The sequence below is a fragment of the Trifolium pratense genome, linkage group LG7 (assembly GCF_020283565.1).
Source record: "Trifolium pratense cultivar HEN17-A07 linkage group LG7, ARS_RC_1.1, whole genome shotgun sequence".
In the NCBI taxonomy this organism is placed as follows: Eukaryota; Viridiplantae; Streptophyta; class Magnoliopsida; order Fabales; family Fabaceae; genus Trifolium; species Trifolium pratense.
This window is the reverse complement of record NC_060065.1, coordinates 38,643,294-38,656,874: the sequence shown is the minus strand read 5'-3', so window position 1 is coordinate 38,656,874 and position 13,581 is coordinate 38,643,294. Positions and strand designations below refer to the sequence as shown.

The 13,581-nt window shown below is 29.0% G+C and overlaps 1 protein-coding gene across 1 annotated transcript; it reads right to left on the bottom strand.

Annotated features, from left to right (window-relative positions):
* Positions 1–30: 30 nt before the first annotated feature.
* LOC123893877 (NAC domain-containing protein 86-like) lies at positions 31–5,064 on the bottom strand. Its single transcript, XM_045943706.1, has 4 exons — positions 4,852–5,064; positions 4,235–4,515; positions 2,621–2,992; positions 31–612 (listed from the first exon to the last, which is right to left on the bottom strand). Exons 1-4 carry the CDS (start codon positions 5,006–5,008, stop codon positions 385–387), a joined length of 1,038 nt encoding a protein of 345 aa, XP_045799662.1. The 5' UTR covers positions 5,009–5,064; the 3' UTR covers positions 31–384.
* Positions 5,065–13,581: the final 8,517 nt, after the last annotated feature.

Here is a 13,581-nt window from a genome sequence, read left to right as displayed (position 1 = left end):
AACAATTGTAAATGAATTCTCCCATATATCCATTAATTGCTTCCATAGCATACAAAACATTTCAACACCAACATACAAGATTATATGTAATATTCTAATCTAATAAGTCTTAAATAGAAAAAGAAAAACTCCTATTAAAACAAAAAAAAAAACAACATAAACCAAAGAAAAATATGCCATCTAGCTAGCCTCCTTGGCTAGTATAATCTACAAGTGTAGCCTTTACTATTCGGCTGAAAAAAAAGAAGAAAAAAAAACAATTTGTGTGGTTATTTTAGCCAACACAATTGTTTCTCAAGTGTCAATGAATATTAAGTAATATATGATATAATTCATATACTATAGTTTTAGTGATGCATTTTATATGTTAGTATAATAATCATTCTATAGCATAGGAAAAGCCAAAGAATGATCTTGAGAGGAACATAAAGAGATGATTTCTTCTAGTGTTCCATTCATACAGTCTCTATATTTGTCATACAAAAAGCAGTCATCATTAGTCATATCTGGCTTCAATATTGACTTTGTCTCAATTTGTGGAAAATCTTCAATCATAAAAGGTGTTTGTGGAAATTGATTATGGAAACCACCATACATAGGTATTTCTATATCCTGCATCATAAAAAATATTTTAAAAAAAAACTATATTAATTAATGCCATATACCAATGTACTAAAAAGTAGCTAGGGAGATCATTTGAATTTCAAATAACGACAGAAATTAAAGACGAAAAAAAATAATACTTAAATTTGACGTCGATAGTATTTAACAACAAAATTAGTGACGGATTTTGTATATTTTTATCTAAGTTTATGTTGTTATTTTAACATTTTTCAGGTATGTTCTAAAAAAAAGTGAAATCAGTGACAAATATTACCGACAGAAAAATGGATATTTTTATCTAATCCTTTCGACACTCAATTTACTGAAGTAAATTAGAGACATCATATTTTCCGTCTCTAAATTTGGTAGTTAATTCAATTTTTCTTAAGGTTGTGACATATATGAATTATGAAGAGACATATGCATGTATAACTCATGCCAAATTAATTGGAACTAAAGTAACATTTGGGGAATAGTGCAAGTGGCTAAAAAATAGTAGGGTTACAACTATTAGAGGCTTTAGGTTTAAAAGAAAAAGATTAAAAAGTGATGTACTTGATTTAAGGGTTGTAAGAAAAAATTTGAATAACTAGTTGAAGTCCCCAATCAAATGCATATATTGCTCGCATGAAATCAACAAATATTGTAAAGATAGTTGAAATATAGTTGTAACATCACTATAGCTTTTGCTAAAATTAGAAATGATCTATATATTATTGATATAAAAGAATGTGATTAAAGGTAAAGATGTATATATGTATAATGCTTTAATCTTTGAAACCTAACAAACATTGAGGAAAAATAGGAGTAAAGAGATCTTTACTTTGGAAAACGTTTTGAGTATATAGTCAGTCAAAAGAAATTATAGGGAATGGTGAAGAAAAGCTAATTGGAGTCAGTCCAAGTGAATTTTAGAAGTGGGCTTTATAAAAAGATTGAGAGCTTCATCATACTTCCAACTTTCATCACTTTAGGATCAAAAGAGAAACTCAAAAATATGCTATGTGGGCCAAATTAATATAATAAAAAATAATATGCAAAATTACTTAGCTTGTTTAAAAAATATGCAAAATTACTTAGATAATATACTATTAAAAAAATGTTAAATTTTGACATAATGAGAGACAAATCTATGTTTATGTACCTCTATTTTTTTTTTAATCTAATTTATTGACTAAATTCACACATTTTAAGTGAATAAAAATGAGAAAATCTGAGATCCGAACTCCGATCAACGATCTTCTGAATAGTGTTTCATATAATTATACGAACTGAACTACGGTTACATACATGTGATCTAACTTTATCATTGTAATTTAGAATTTTTTATGGGTTCGATGCAAATGTGCAAATTAATTAATTAAGAACTAGAAATCATTTAAATTCTAATAATTTTATGTAATACTTGAGGTATGATAATGAAGCACTTAATTTGATTAAGAAAACAGAATATGGCTGGAAATGAGAGTAGGCAAAGGAAGTCATCATGAGCATAAATGCTACAAACATGGAGAAAAAGGAAAAGTTAATATACCAATCTACTGATCAATATAATAATGATCAATGCTATGTCCCCCTTTTGCTTTTATATAATATATATATATATATATATCCCCTAAGTCCTAACAATCTAATAGGTTCATGACACATCTACGTGAATGAATAGTACTACAATACAAACCTAAACAAGCATGAAGATTATAATAAAATTTAAGTATTTAAATAAAGATTTTAATTTTGATGATCTTTGTATGAAAATTTTTACAGAGTCAACAAATCACAATCAATGCTTATGACCATGGCCGAAGCCAAGGCTCAACAAATTTGCCCGGGCTTTAAAAAAAATTTGATATTTTTAGGGGTTAGTTTAAAATAAAATTAAAATTTTTTGTTGAACTATTTATACCTTAAGACACATGTGAACTTTTGTCCAAATTCTATATTTTTTCTGGATCCACTACTGCGTAAAAAAATCTTTATACCAAGTATATGAATAAAATCTTAATTAAAATGTTACCTGAAATAAGTTTGAGGGGTAGCCAATTCCAATTGGATAAGAAATAGCTGAACTATTTGCTTCATCACAAGCAAATTGTGCATGAAAATCATCGGTTATATTATTATTACATGTATTTGTTGGTGTACATGTTCCTTGAGTGACATCAGAAGAAGAAGCATCACATAGAAATTTTGGATGTTCATCTTGATTAAGAATTTTTTTATCCATAGTTTCCATTATTTCTCTTGAATTTTCAGTGCCACTTGAGTCTTCCCCTTGCACTTGTTCTTCTAACATCATTTCCTTCTTTGTTTCTTCAACTTGTTCCTCATTATTTTTTGTTGGGATTTGAATTGTCTTTTTGAAAATTCGACACAACGAGTAGGAATCCTAAAAAAAATTCATAACATTAATGGTACGTTTTTTGGTGACTAAAATAAAGATTCAATTCAAATACGCTGTTAGTGTAAAAAAAAATATATACCATTCTGACATCGTTAAATAGGTTTTGACTTTCATTATAACTATTTTCAAAGTCACATATATAATTTGTCGTAATTTCTTGAAAGTGTAAAAAATATTTACATGTCAAAATAAACTCTAAAATTAAACATTTGGGATATTAGGTGCAATTGGAGAAAAGAGTAAGAAACAATAAAGCAGAAAGGGATTAGAAAAAGGAAAGGGTGAATGGTAATAGTAAGTACATGGATCTGAATTTTTCATCATAACATTTTGATCATAAGCTATTTTTTTTAAAGATAAATTAAAGTTTGCAAATCATGTAAAGAAAAAGAAAATAAAGGAACATATAGTGTAGGCATGTGCATTCTTGTAGAACAAGATTCAAAACATAGATGAGTTTTTGCTACTCTATATTCATAAGTTTATTCTGTGATGGAACTTTATACTGTGATCAGATAATGACAACAACATTTATGTAAATCAATCTTAGAAGAACATTCTATTGAATTATTGGTCTCATTTCATGAAAATATATTTGGCCTTTTAGGGTTTCTTCTAGAGACAACACATTAATTTTTTTATGAAGCAGCAAAAAATCTTTGAATTAAAAAATAACTAACATAAACACCTAAGATGAGGACAACACATTCCAATTATTATCCATTACACTTTTAGAAAATTGATACAGACAAAAAAATAATCATTTCCTTACTGTTTGCATACAACTACATAACAACCAAAATATAATGTTTCCTCCTTTATTTGTATTTATATTATCTTCTTTTTTTCTTCAAAAACATAGTTCAATTAACTTATTTCTAAAGTAATATTTTTTAAAAATCTCAAAATTACAAAGCTAACAACCCAGAAAAAGAGAAGAGGATGAATATAGAAGAATAAAATAATATTCCTAACATTGTAACATCTAATGAAACCAAAAAAAATAATTGTAACATCTCTAATTAGTAATTACTACTCCCTCTTGTCTTTTTTAGAACAGACAATTGAATCAACAAAAATTGATATATCTGAACTAAATTATAAACTAGATATCTCAATTTTTATTGACTCGATTGTTTCTTATAAAAATTACTAACAAGTTACGGGTAGTAATATTTGTCCTTAAAAAAAATGAAAGATACATAAAAATATAAAATCATTATATACCTTCAAAGAAGAGAGAGAAGCACCAGGATGTGATTCAATGAGACGATATTCATGCATAACCCAATTGGTTCTAATCCCATGAGGTGCTCTACCTTTGTAATAAACAAGTGTCTTCTTCATTCCAACTTGTCTCTTTTGAGAATTCACTGCCCTATCTTTTCCAGTTGCTTTCCAATAACCACCTCTTGTTGCTCTATTTGTTCTTGATCCATTTGGATATTTTCTATCTCTTGGACTATAAAAATACCACTCCATGTCCTTGCTTGGAAGAAATGATTTTTCTGTATTTTTAAAGATTATGTCATCATATGGTCTTAATTAATAAAAAAAGTATATGAAAAATGCAGTCAAAGCATATGAAATTGCAGTTATCGTGCTATTGCAGATACCTCAAAATCCATTATGTTGCGGTCTGCAATTTAAAACCATGGAAGTGACTAGTATTCATATGTATATCATGGTTTTAAATTGCAGTATGCAACCCCGCAACATAGGGGATTATGAGGTTTCTGCAACCCCGCATGACACTTGCAATTTCTACTTCCGTAACTAAAATTTAAAACTTTGATGTATATATGAATGCATGAGATGATTATATCTTATTGTATGAAATGTACCTGGTAAATCCCATGGTTCACATTTGTAGAGATCAACTTCTGCAATGATATCAAGCTCTATAGTTCTACCTGTTATTTTTCTTTCCAAGTAGTAAGCTACAAGTTCTTCATCTGTAGGGTGGAACCTGAATCCAGGTGGTAGAGTCATTGGAGCCATTGCAATTACACTTTTGATGAATATTAGAGAGAGAGAGAGAGAGAGAGAGAGAGAGAGAGAGAGAGAGAGAGAGAGATTGGAAATAGGGTGATAGAGATATGAACTAAATTTGCTTGAGTAACATTGAACTAAATAGGCCACTGTTGTGATCAAAGAATGAATATTTTGCCCCTGAATTTTATGTATATTATATTACTAAATGAAGGGCTAAAGTGTAATTTGGTGGAGAATGAAGGACTAAAGTGTAAAAAGGAATTGAAAACTTTGGCTTTTGAAGAGATTCTATGTGTAAGGTATTGTGTGAAAACCTAGAGGGAGAGGATAAGAAGCTTCTCTGCTTTTGTCTGCTCACAAACTAACAAAAAACAGAGTCCCTCTCAAAAGCTTTTATTGGCCTACTAAACCGTCCATATAATAATCCATAATACTGTCACATTTAGTATTTAATCACATAACATATGGTATTTATGTCTTTCATCATTATAATGTTAGAGCTCTGTTATTTCAACACAGTTTTCCAAACACGTATTTGACATAGTAGATAAATTGAGTTTGTGCACGCATATTGAAGCAGATTAAAAAATTGTAAAATGGTATATTTGTCAACTTTGTGTTTAAAATTTGTGTTTACATAACATTACTCCAAAGATATATGTATATGATTTGAATTCACTCTATCAAATAATGACGCACGCTGTAATCATTCATGATTGTTGACTTAAAATGAGATGGTTTAAATTTAAAATATAGTTTTATAAAATAAAACCATTTTAGCTCCTGATCAGAGATCAGACGTTTGACGTCTCATATAAGTTATAGCACTTTGTTGTAACTGTGGGAAAATATCCAACTCCCATGTATTCAATTATTTGTTTGAGGTATATAATATATCCATGTATTTTCCAACTTCAATTAGTTCGATTGATAAGAATTCAACGCAAATCATAAAATGATACAATTAAAATTAGCAATGTGAAGAATTTAGGATGGATAAGGAGGGAAACAGATTTCCTGCTGTCCATTATTACACAGTTTTCACGCAGTAGTTGACCAAAACCGTCCGATCAAAACTGAGTGGTTGAGATCTTAAACTGTGAAAAATCATAGAAATTTGTGCTGCAAAATTACAGCCGTCTGATTAAATATCAACGGTCATGATTTAAAACAGCGGCTAACTGTGTGATATTTTTAATGTAGGCAATCCAGATCGGAAAAGGAGCACCTATGTATGTATCTCTATAAACACTTTTTAAATTATTGGATTTTCATTCATCCTAATCAATTATTGAAACTCAACTCACTAGAATTTTTATTAATAAAAAGTAAATATGCATTGCATGTATTTTATGATGTCATGGTGTGTTTTATCATAATTAGAATCCTAGCATTCCATGCAAAAAGAAGAATGTATATAGAATCTTATACGTATTGGTTCATCATGTGCAATGTATTGTACTAAAGCTGCATGTCCCTGGTTTTCATTATAGAAGGATAAAAACTAATGTACAGAGTCTTATCATATATGAGAATTTACATATACGTAAAGTTTCTGGTTACGTACCTTGCAGTAAAAGCTGCAGTTTGGTAGCTTATGTCTTCCAAATTAGATCATTAATCTTACTCTATTATATTTTTTATTTTTTAATGTAATGAAGAGTGAGAGAGATAGAAAGTTAGTAGCGGAAAAGAGAGAAAAGAAAAAGAGAGGATTCATATCTCAATTCTTCCGATTTTCTCAATTATCTATAATACTATTGACACAGTTGAAAACACAACAATTACAATGTTTTGAATGTAAAACTCAAGTGGAAATGTTCAGTTTAATAATAACAGCATTGTCATTTTAGCTAAACCTTACTTTACATACAAATAAGGACTTTCATATTATAAAATTCACTTACATTTTGTTGAATAATTTTTCAAAAATTATTTTAAAAAAATATTTCAGGCACCACACTGTAACTTTTTACAAAAATTAAGAGCTTGTTGGCTTGCAGAATCAATAATAGAGAAATGAGATCTCAACTAAACAAAGGTGTTCTATAATTCAATATAAACATTACAATAAAGCATAAGAAACAACCACAGTTAAAATGTTGGGTCACGAGGGGTAGTCGGGGATCATCTACATTGGGCTCAAGAATAATTATTTAAGTGAGTTGGATACCATACTTTAAACCTAAAATCTTAAGATGTTAAGTTTATGGGTTCACTCACTTATAAAGTGTTCAACCTCCACTTTTCTAAGTAATGTGAGACTTAACTCACACTTACCACAACAAAAAGCAGTAGAGTAAACAACAAAATAAAAAATCGCGTAATTAAAAAAATTAAACAGCAACACACAAAGACTAATCTGAAGTATCAGAATTAAATGGCTCCTCCGATGAGATAAAACTTTTCTTAATGGTGGTTATGAGCTACAGAAACGATGGGAAAAGGATACCTGTAAAAATGTTAGTACTTCAACGCTCAAGTCAGTAGCATCTTAATATGATTGTGTATGAATTAAGTGAAATGTGTATATCTTAAGGGTCCCGTTTGATCGGCTAAAAAATAAGGAACTGAACAGGACAACTTGTGTTTGATTTCAAAATTATTCTTAGGACTGGAGAAACTGGAGGCTAAAGGACTAGACAAAAACCTAAATTCTTGTCTCCCACTGAACCACGGGACAACGTTTTGTCCTCTGCACAAGTTGTCTAAAATACCAAAATAACCTCTTTCATGGTGTTACATTTATTTTTTTATTTCTTGCCTCTTTTATCATTAAAAATCCATCGAAAATAATCTTTAAATTTTACATCTTGGGATCAAGAGTTGCGGTAGTTGTCTTATAGTAATTTTTATTTTTATTTTTTGGTACTTTTTTTTTGGTGCGTGTTGTCTTATAATTTTTAATAATAACCAAGACTTAAAACAAATGTTTATATATAAGATTTGTTTTCTGTATATGAGGCCCTGTTTTCAAATGAAAAATATTTTATTGTTGGTGCCTAAAAGTAAAACAAGGGTTATAGCCTTATTTTTGGGTCGGTCACAAATTTTTTGTCATCAATTAATTAAAATTATTATATAAAAATGCACTAAATTTTAAAAGAAAAAGTGAAACGCGAGAATGCTTTTGTACACAATAATAAAGCTAGAACAAGATTTAGCTTCATACATTTTTATATTCAAAACAATTTTTTGTATGAACTTCTTGAGGCCAGAGCTCAATTAGCTCATCATATCATATCATATTTTATTTAAATCTCGATCATTCTAGGTATTGTTGTCCTATACTTTTATTAGTTTATGTTGCTAAATGTGGTCCTATATTAGTTTAATTAGTGACAAATAGTGACTAGTCTTCTGAACAAAGATATTTGATTATGAAAACCATAGGATATAGATACCCCTTTGTCCAACATATTGGAATATTGGATTAAAGAAACCGCGTATTCCTACCGCATCGTATATAAAAGCAAACCAAAAATACTACTTGTCTAGCTAATCGTATATTATACTTAAAGTATGTAGGAATTTTTTTTATTTTTGTTTTGACAGTAGAAATTGTTAAAATAAGTGAAAGAATATTGCAATAACAGCTTTGTAATTAAATGTATAAATTGCATTATGTTTTTTGTCTCGTAGATTAGTAGATAGAAATTTCACCTTAAAGATAAATAAATGAAGTATTTGACATTCGGATTCTAACTTCTCGTAACATGTCTAGGATACTTTGCAGCTTTAATTTTTTAATTAACAATGTACGTTCTTAATTTGACACATGCCTCATTTCCATATTGATTTAGTCTTTAAATAAACCATGATTGTTTGAGTAGGGTTGGGATAAGAGACAATCCAAGGACAATTTATAAAGGATGCAAAAACATATGTTTTTAGTTAATTAATCAGTAGTCTCTTAGTTCCAAATTATAGTAAAAAAAATGTTAATTTATTTTGTTCAAATTTATTTTTATTTATAGCAAAACAAATGTTGATTTATTTTGTTCAAATCTATTTTTATCAAGTAGTTTAGTTGCTAAAAATTTCACCTTAAAAATGAATAAGTGGAATGTCTGAAGTTCGAATAACGGCTCTTACATATATAATACGATGTCGCTACTAATTGAGCTAAGCTTACGGGAATTTTGGTTGAAACCAATACCAACATGTTTTATTCACTTTTACTTTATAATTTGTGATGGAGGGACTATCTATAAATATAAAAACAAAATTTTATATAATTAAAATTATAATATACCAACATTATATTAGTTTGAGTTGAACTGTATTGAAATCCCATAAAGCAAGGTTGTAGGTTCTAGAAAAAAATGGTTTTGAGAGGAGCGACCGCATTAAAGATGGTCAGTAAAAAATTAATCATCGGCGTTATTATAAACAAAAATTAAAATCACGTAAAATTTGAAGAAGAAGAACAAGAATGTTTTTGAAATTTGAAACTTCTTGGTCGATTTTAATAACAAAAGTGGACAAAAATATATTAGATAAAAAATAAAGGTAAAAACTAATGTGTACAAAGAAAAGTAATAGATAAATCTATATCGGGGTGGGGATAGATTTTGTTATGTTTGACAATAGATAATATATCAAATTTAAAAAAAAATAATAATAATTTATACATACAGTGTAAATCATGAAATCAGATCATTAAATTAAAAAATTATGAATATCAATAATTATAATTTATAGAATGTAAAATATTTTTACCTTGATAATTGATAGTTTGTGAAAATGAATCTCTTTAAAAAATCTAATTGACTTTTCAAGTTATATTTTGTTCTTACATCAGAGTAAGAGATTGTTCATTCCATTGTAGTGTAGTTTTTTTAGCTATAAAAAAGCTTGATGGGCCATAGTGGGTCCATGAGAAATTCCTTCTAATTTTAGCCCAAATGGAAAAGAACCCTTTTATCATTCATCAGTTCATGACTTCAAGATGGACCCACTAAGCATCTGAACAAATCAACCTGTCATACATACAGTCACTGTCTTTCTTTTCTTTTCATAATTTTTATCCCTTTAATTCTTTTTTTCCCTTCCATCAACTTTACTTTTTCTTTACTATTTCCTTTGTTCCTTGTTTATTTATTGTCCTTTCCTTAAAAAAATCATTTTCATATGAGTAAAGACATCTTAATCACTTTAATCATTACAACACAAAATCTTTGACTGGCCTTCTCCCACACATATTATGTACACTACAAATTAGTAGTACTAGCCAAGTGAAAATTTGATTTTGAAATTTTTTACTAAATATTAGTAGGCATTAGTAAGAGTTGCATATTGTCAAAAAGTATAAAAGTATAAAAATATAATGAAAAGTTATCCAAAATGAGAATTTCAAAAGTTGAAGTACCAATTTGCAAAAATAAAATTTATGACTAATTTACAAATTTTAAAATTTTATAGAGTCCAATTTGTAAATTTTGAAAAACAAATAGGGGCTAATATTACTTTTTATAAAATATGTAGAAATCAATTTGCATAATTTGAAAGAATTATAAAGTTAGTTTTGACAAAATATTTCATAATTCCTTCATTTAAAAATTCTTAATATTTAAACAATAAAATATACATGTGACATCTAAGACAGATCACAATGGTAGGGATTCATCATCGGTGCACGTATAAGGAGAATGAGTAGCTCATAACAATTTCTAAGAAAAATAACACACGAATGAGCCAAATTTAATCACATCATAATGAAAGAAATCTCGAGGCCATGCAAGTACGTGATTGTATGGTTCAAGAATGACTTATAAAATTGATTTATACTTGGTAGCACATATCATAAGAACGATCGATAATTTATTCTATTCTTTGAATGCACTACTACAAAAAGGAGCATTGGTTTTTGGAGACAATCGTTAATACTTAAAAGCGGTCCAAGATGTTATATATATGAAGTTGCATTGCCCGCTAAAATTACATAACCTCAACAAATTCATTCATTGAAACATACTCTAAGAGTTAAAAAAGAATTTGTTCACTCAAGTCCATCACACCACCTTCGCCCTCAATTTCCAACCTATGTGGGACTTTAAGGTGTATGAGAACAGTAGCTTAGTCGAGGCTAAGGCGGGTTCATTCAAACTCACTCTAAAAGATAAAAAAGAACATAATTAATTCGACCTTAAATTTGTCACACCACCTTCATCTTCAATTCCTAATTAGTAATGTTGGACTTTAAACAGAATAGTAGCTTGTAGCCTCCAAGTCGAGGCTAAGGTGGGATCAATATTTAAATAAGGTATACCGGAAATTAATCTTCCAATCAAGTTTGTTACACCATCATTCGAGATATTGTCAATTACAAAGGCTTAATTTTGTTGGATTGTGGATTGGAGATATAGTTTATAAACTATTATCGGCCTCGATTCCCAAATAATACGAGTCTTTAAGGTTTACAAAATAGAACTAATTAACTAGAATTTATATATGGTAAAAAAATTAAAGGGCCAAGGTCAAATACTTTTTGTCCATATATCTTTTCTTGAATGATCACATTCAAGTAAAACGGCTATTCCGTTCTCTTATTGGTTAGAGACTAACTTTTATATATCTGTTTGAAATCTTTGCTTAACTAGCTTTTTATAGTTTAACATAAAATGACGTCGATTGAGTTGTGTAAAATCACTTCCATATAGTTCTACTAACAGAGAAAGGGTTCTGAAATCTTTTGCTTAAAGACTTTCTCTATTGTTATACTTCACAAATTTTTCATGTAACATTGTGTGTGTGAAAATTAGTAAGATTTTGATTTGCATAAAGAATTAAAGAGATTCCAAACTTATTCATTACCTCCAATGAACTATAGTAACACTATATATGCTCCTAATAAATAAAGTAATACCTATACCTATTATATTCTGATCCAGTTATACATAACATATATAACACTTTACTTAGCTCTATCACTCACATCGGGTTTTATTTTATTAGTTTTTTTAATAAAAACAAAATCACAAACAAAACTCAAGAGACAGATGTGTTGAATCGTTGTTAAAGCCATGCAACCTTTCACACACGATCTTAGTTGTTGGGATGATAAAGTGCTCAAATGCATGAAAGCATAATGAAGGGAAGTGTAAGATGCAAAAATAAATATTCCCTACTATTATTTTTTACACAAATTAGGAAAAGCTTTAAATAATCAATTGACTGGAAAAATTTACACTACTAAAAAAAACCTATAGCGACAAAAATCACACAGAAAAAATTAAAATTTATAACCAATTATTTCGTCACAAAATTCGTGAGAAATACTAAAATTAGTGATTGAATAGTATTAAAAACACTTTTTTCATTTACAAAAAAAAAAAAAAAAAAAAAATTCAATAATACTCATTCTTTTATGGGGTAAATTATAAGTGGATCACTTGCATTTCATATAATAAAAGAGATGTGTTTTAATGAAATTATAATTTGTTTTAAACACAGATTTATTGATGTGAGACTCTAAGGGATATTCAAACTAATTTCTTCGAGCAGCACAAACAGGTTTTTTCTGATGGTGTTTATTTTTGCGTTGAGACTCGTATGAAACAGCCAAACAGGTTGTCAACGAAATCTAATTTGGTAACTCGAGGCATTATCTCACCGGGAGCTCACTTCTACGTGTCTGTTTGCGGAGATATTGAGTCGGCTCAACATGTATTTTTCACTTGTGGTACTTTTGGCTCCTTATGGTCGTCGGTTCGGCTATGGATTGGTTTCTCTTCGGTGGGCCCTCATAATCCATCTGATCATCTTATCTAGTTCGTTGACGTAGCAGGTGGTCATCGAGCACGGCGGTAATTTTTGCAGCTCATATGGCTTGTTTGTGTTGGGTTCTGTGAAATGAAAGAAATCATCGTCTATTCAGTAATTCGGCAAAAATGTTATCTCAAACTATTGGACAAAGTCAAATTTTACTCTTTTTGGTGGTTGAAGATGACGAATGTGACCCTAGTTGCAAACTTACACAGTTGGTGGTTGAACCCTATGTTATGTCTAAGAATTGACTAATGTTGTTTTTTGTTGTTCAGCTCATTGATATTTTGTATAACTCTTTGTAGTCTTTTTCGGCACACCTTGTGCTGAGAAGACTATTCATTCTCTGATTTATATATATGATCCATTTTTATTTGTTAAAAAATAAAACTAATTAATTTCTTCGAAGAATTATAAAATGTACAACAAGCCATCACATATTATTAAAACACCCTAATAGGTATAAGGACATCATGTCCTGTGAGCTTCATTCAGTTGGCAGGATATTGCTTTTATATGCAGAAGATCGGAGTTCGAACTCCGATCATCGCATTTATTCATCTTAAGAGTGGAATTATTTCTAGTCACTAGATTACTAAAAAAAATAAAAGTATAAGGACACCATAAAAAAAGCTAAACAAGATTTCCTAAATTGTTTTACACATTGATTGTGTAATTTTTTTACCTGTGATATTACTAAATTGTTTTGATGGTTTAAAATTAGAGTTTTTTTTTTCAAATAATTTAATAGTTAAAATTTAACCTTTTAAAATAAATAAGTGAAGAATTCTGAGTTTATGAGTTTAAAACTC

Bases quoted from the DNA above. Each gene is read 5' to 3' on its own strand.
- LOC123893877 (XM_045943706.1), bottom strand. From the start codon at position 5,008: ATGGCTCCAATGACTCTACCACCTGGATTCAGGTTCCACCCTACAGAT. The intron at 4,516-4,851 runs GTACATTTCATA...TTAAAAATACAG, and splicing joins TGAACCATGGGATTTACCAG to AAAAATCATTTCTTCCAAGC. The intron at 613-2,620 runs GTAACATTTTAA...TTTATGATGCAG, and splicing joins ACCCCTCAAACTTATTTCAG to GATATAGAAATACCTATGTA.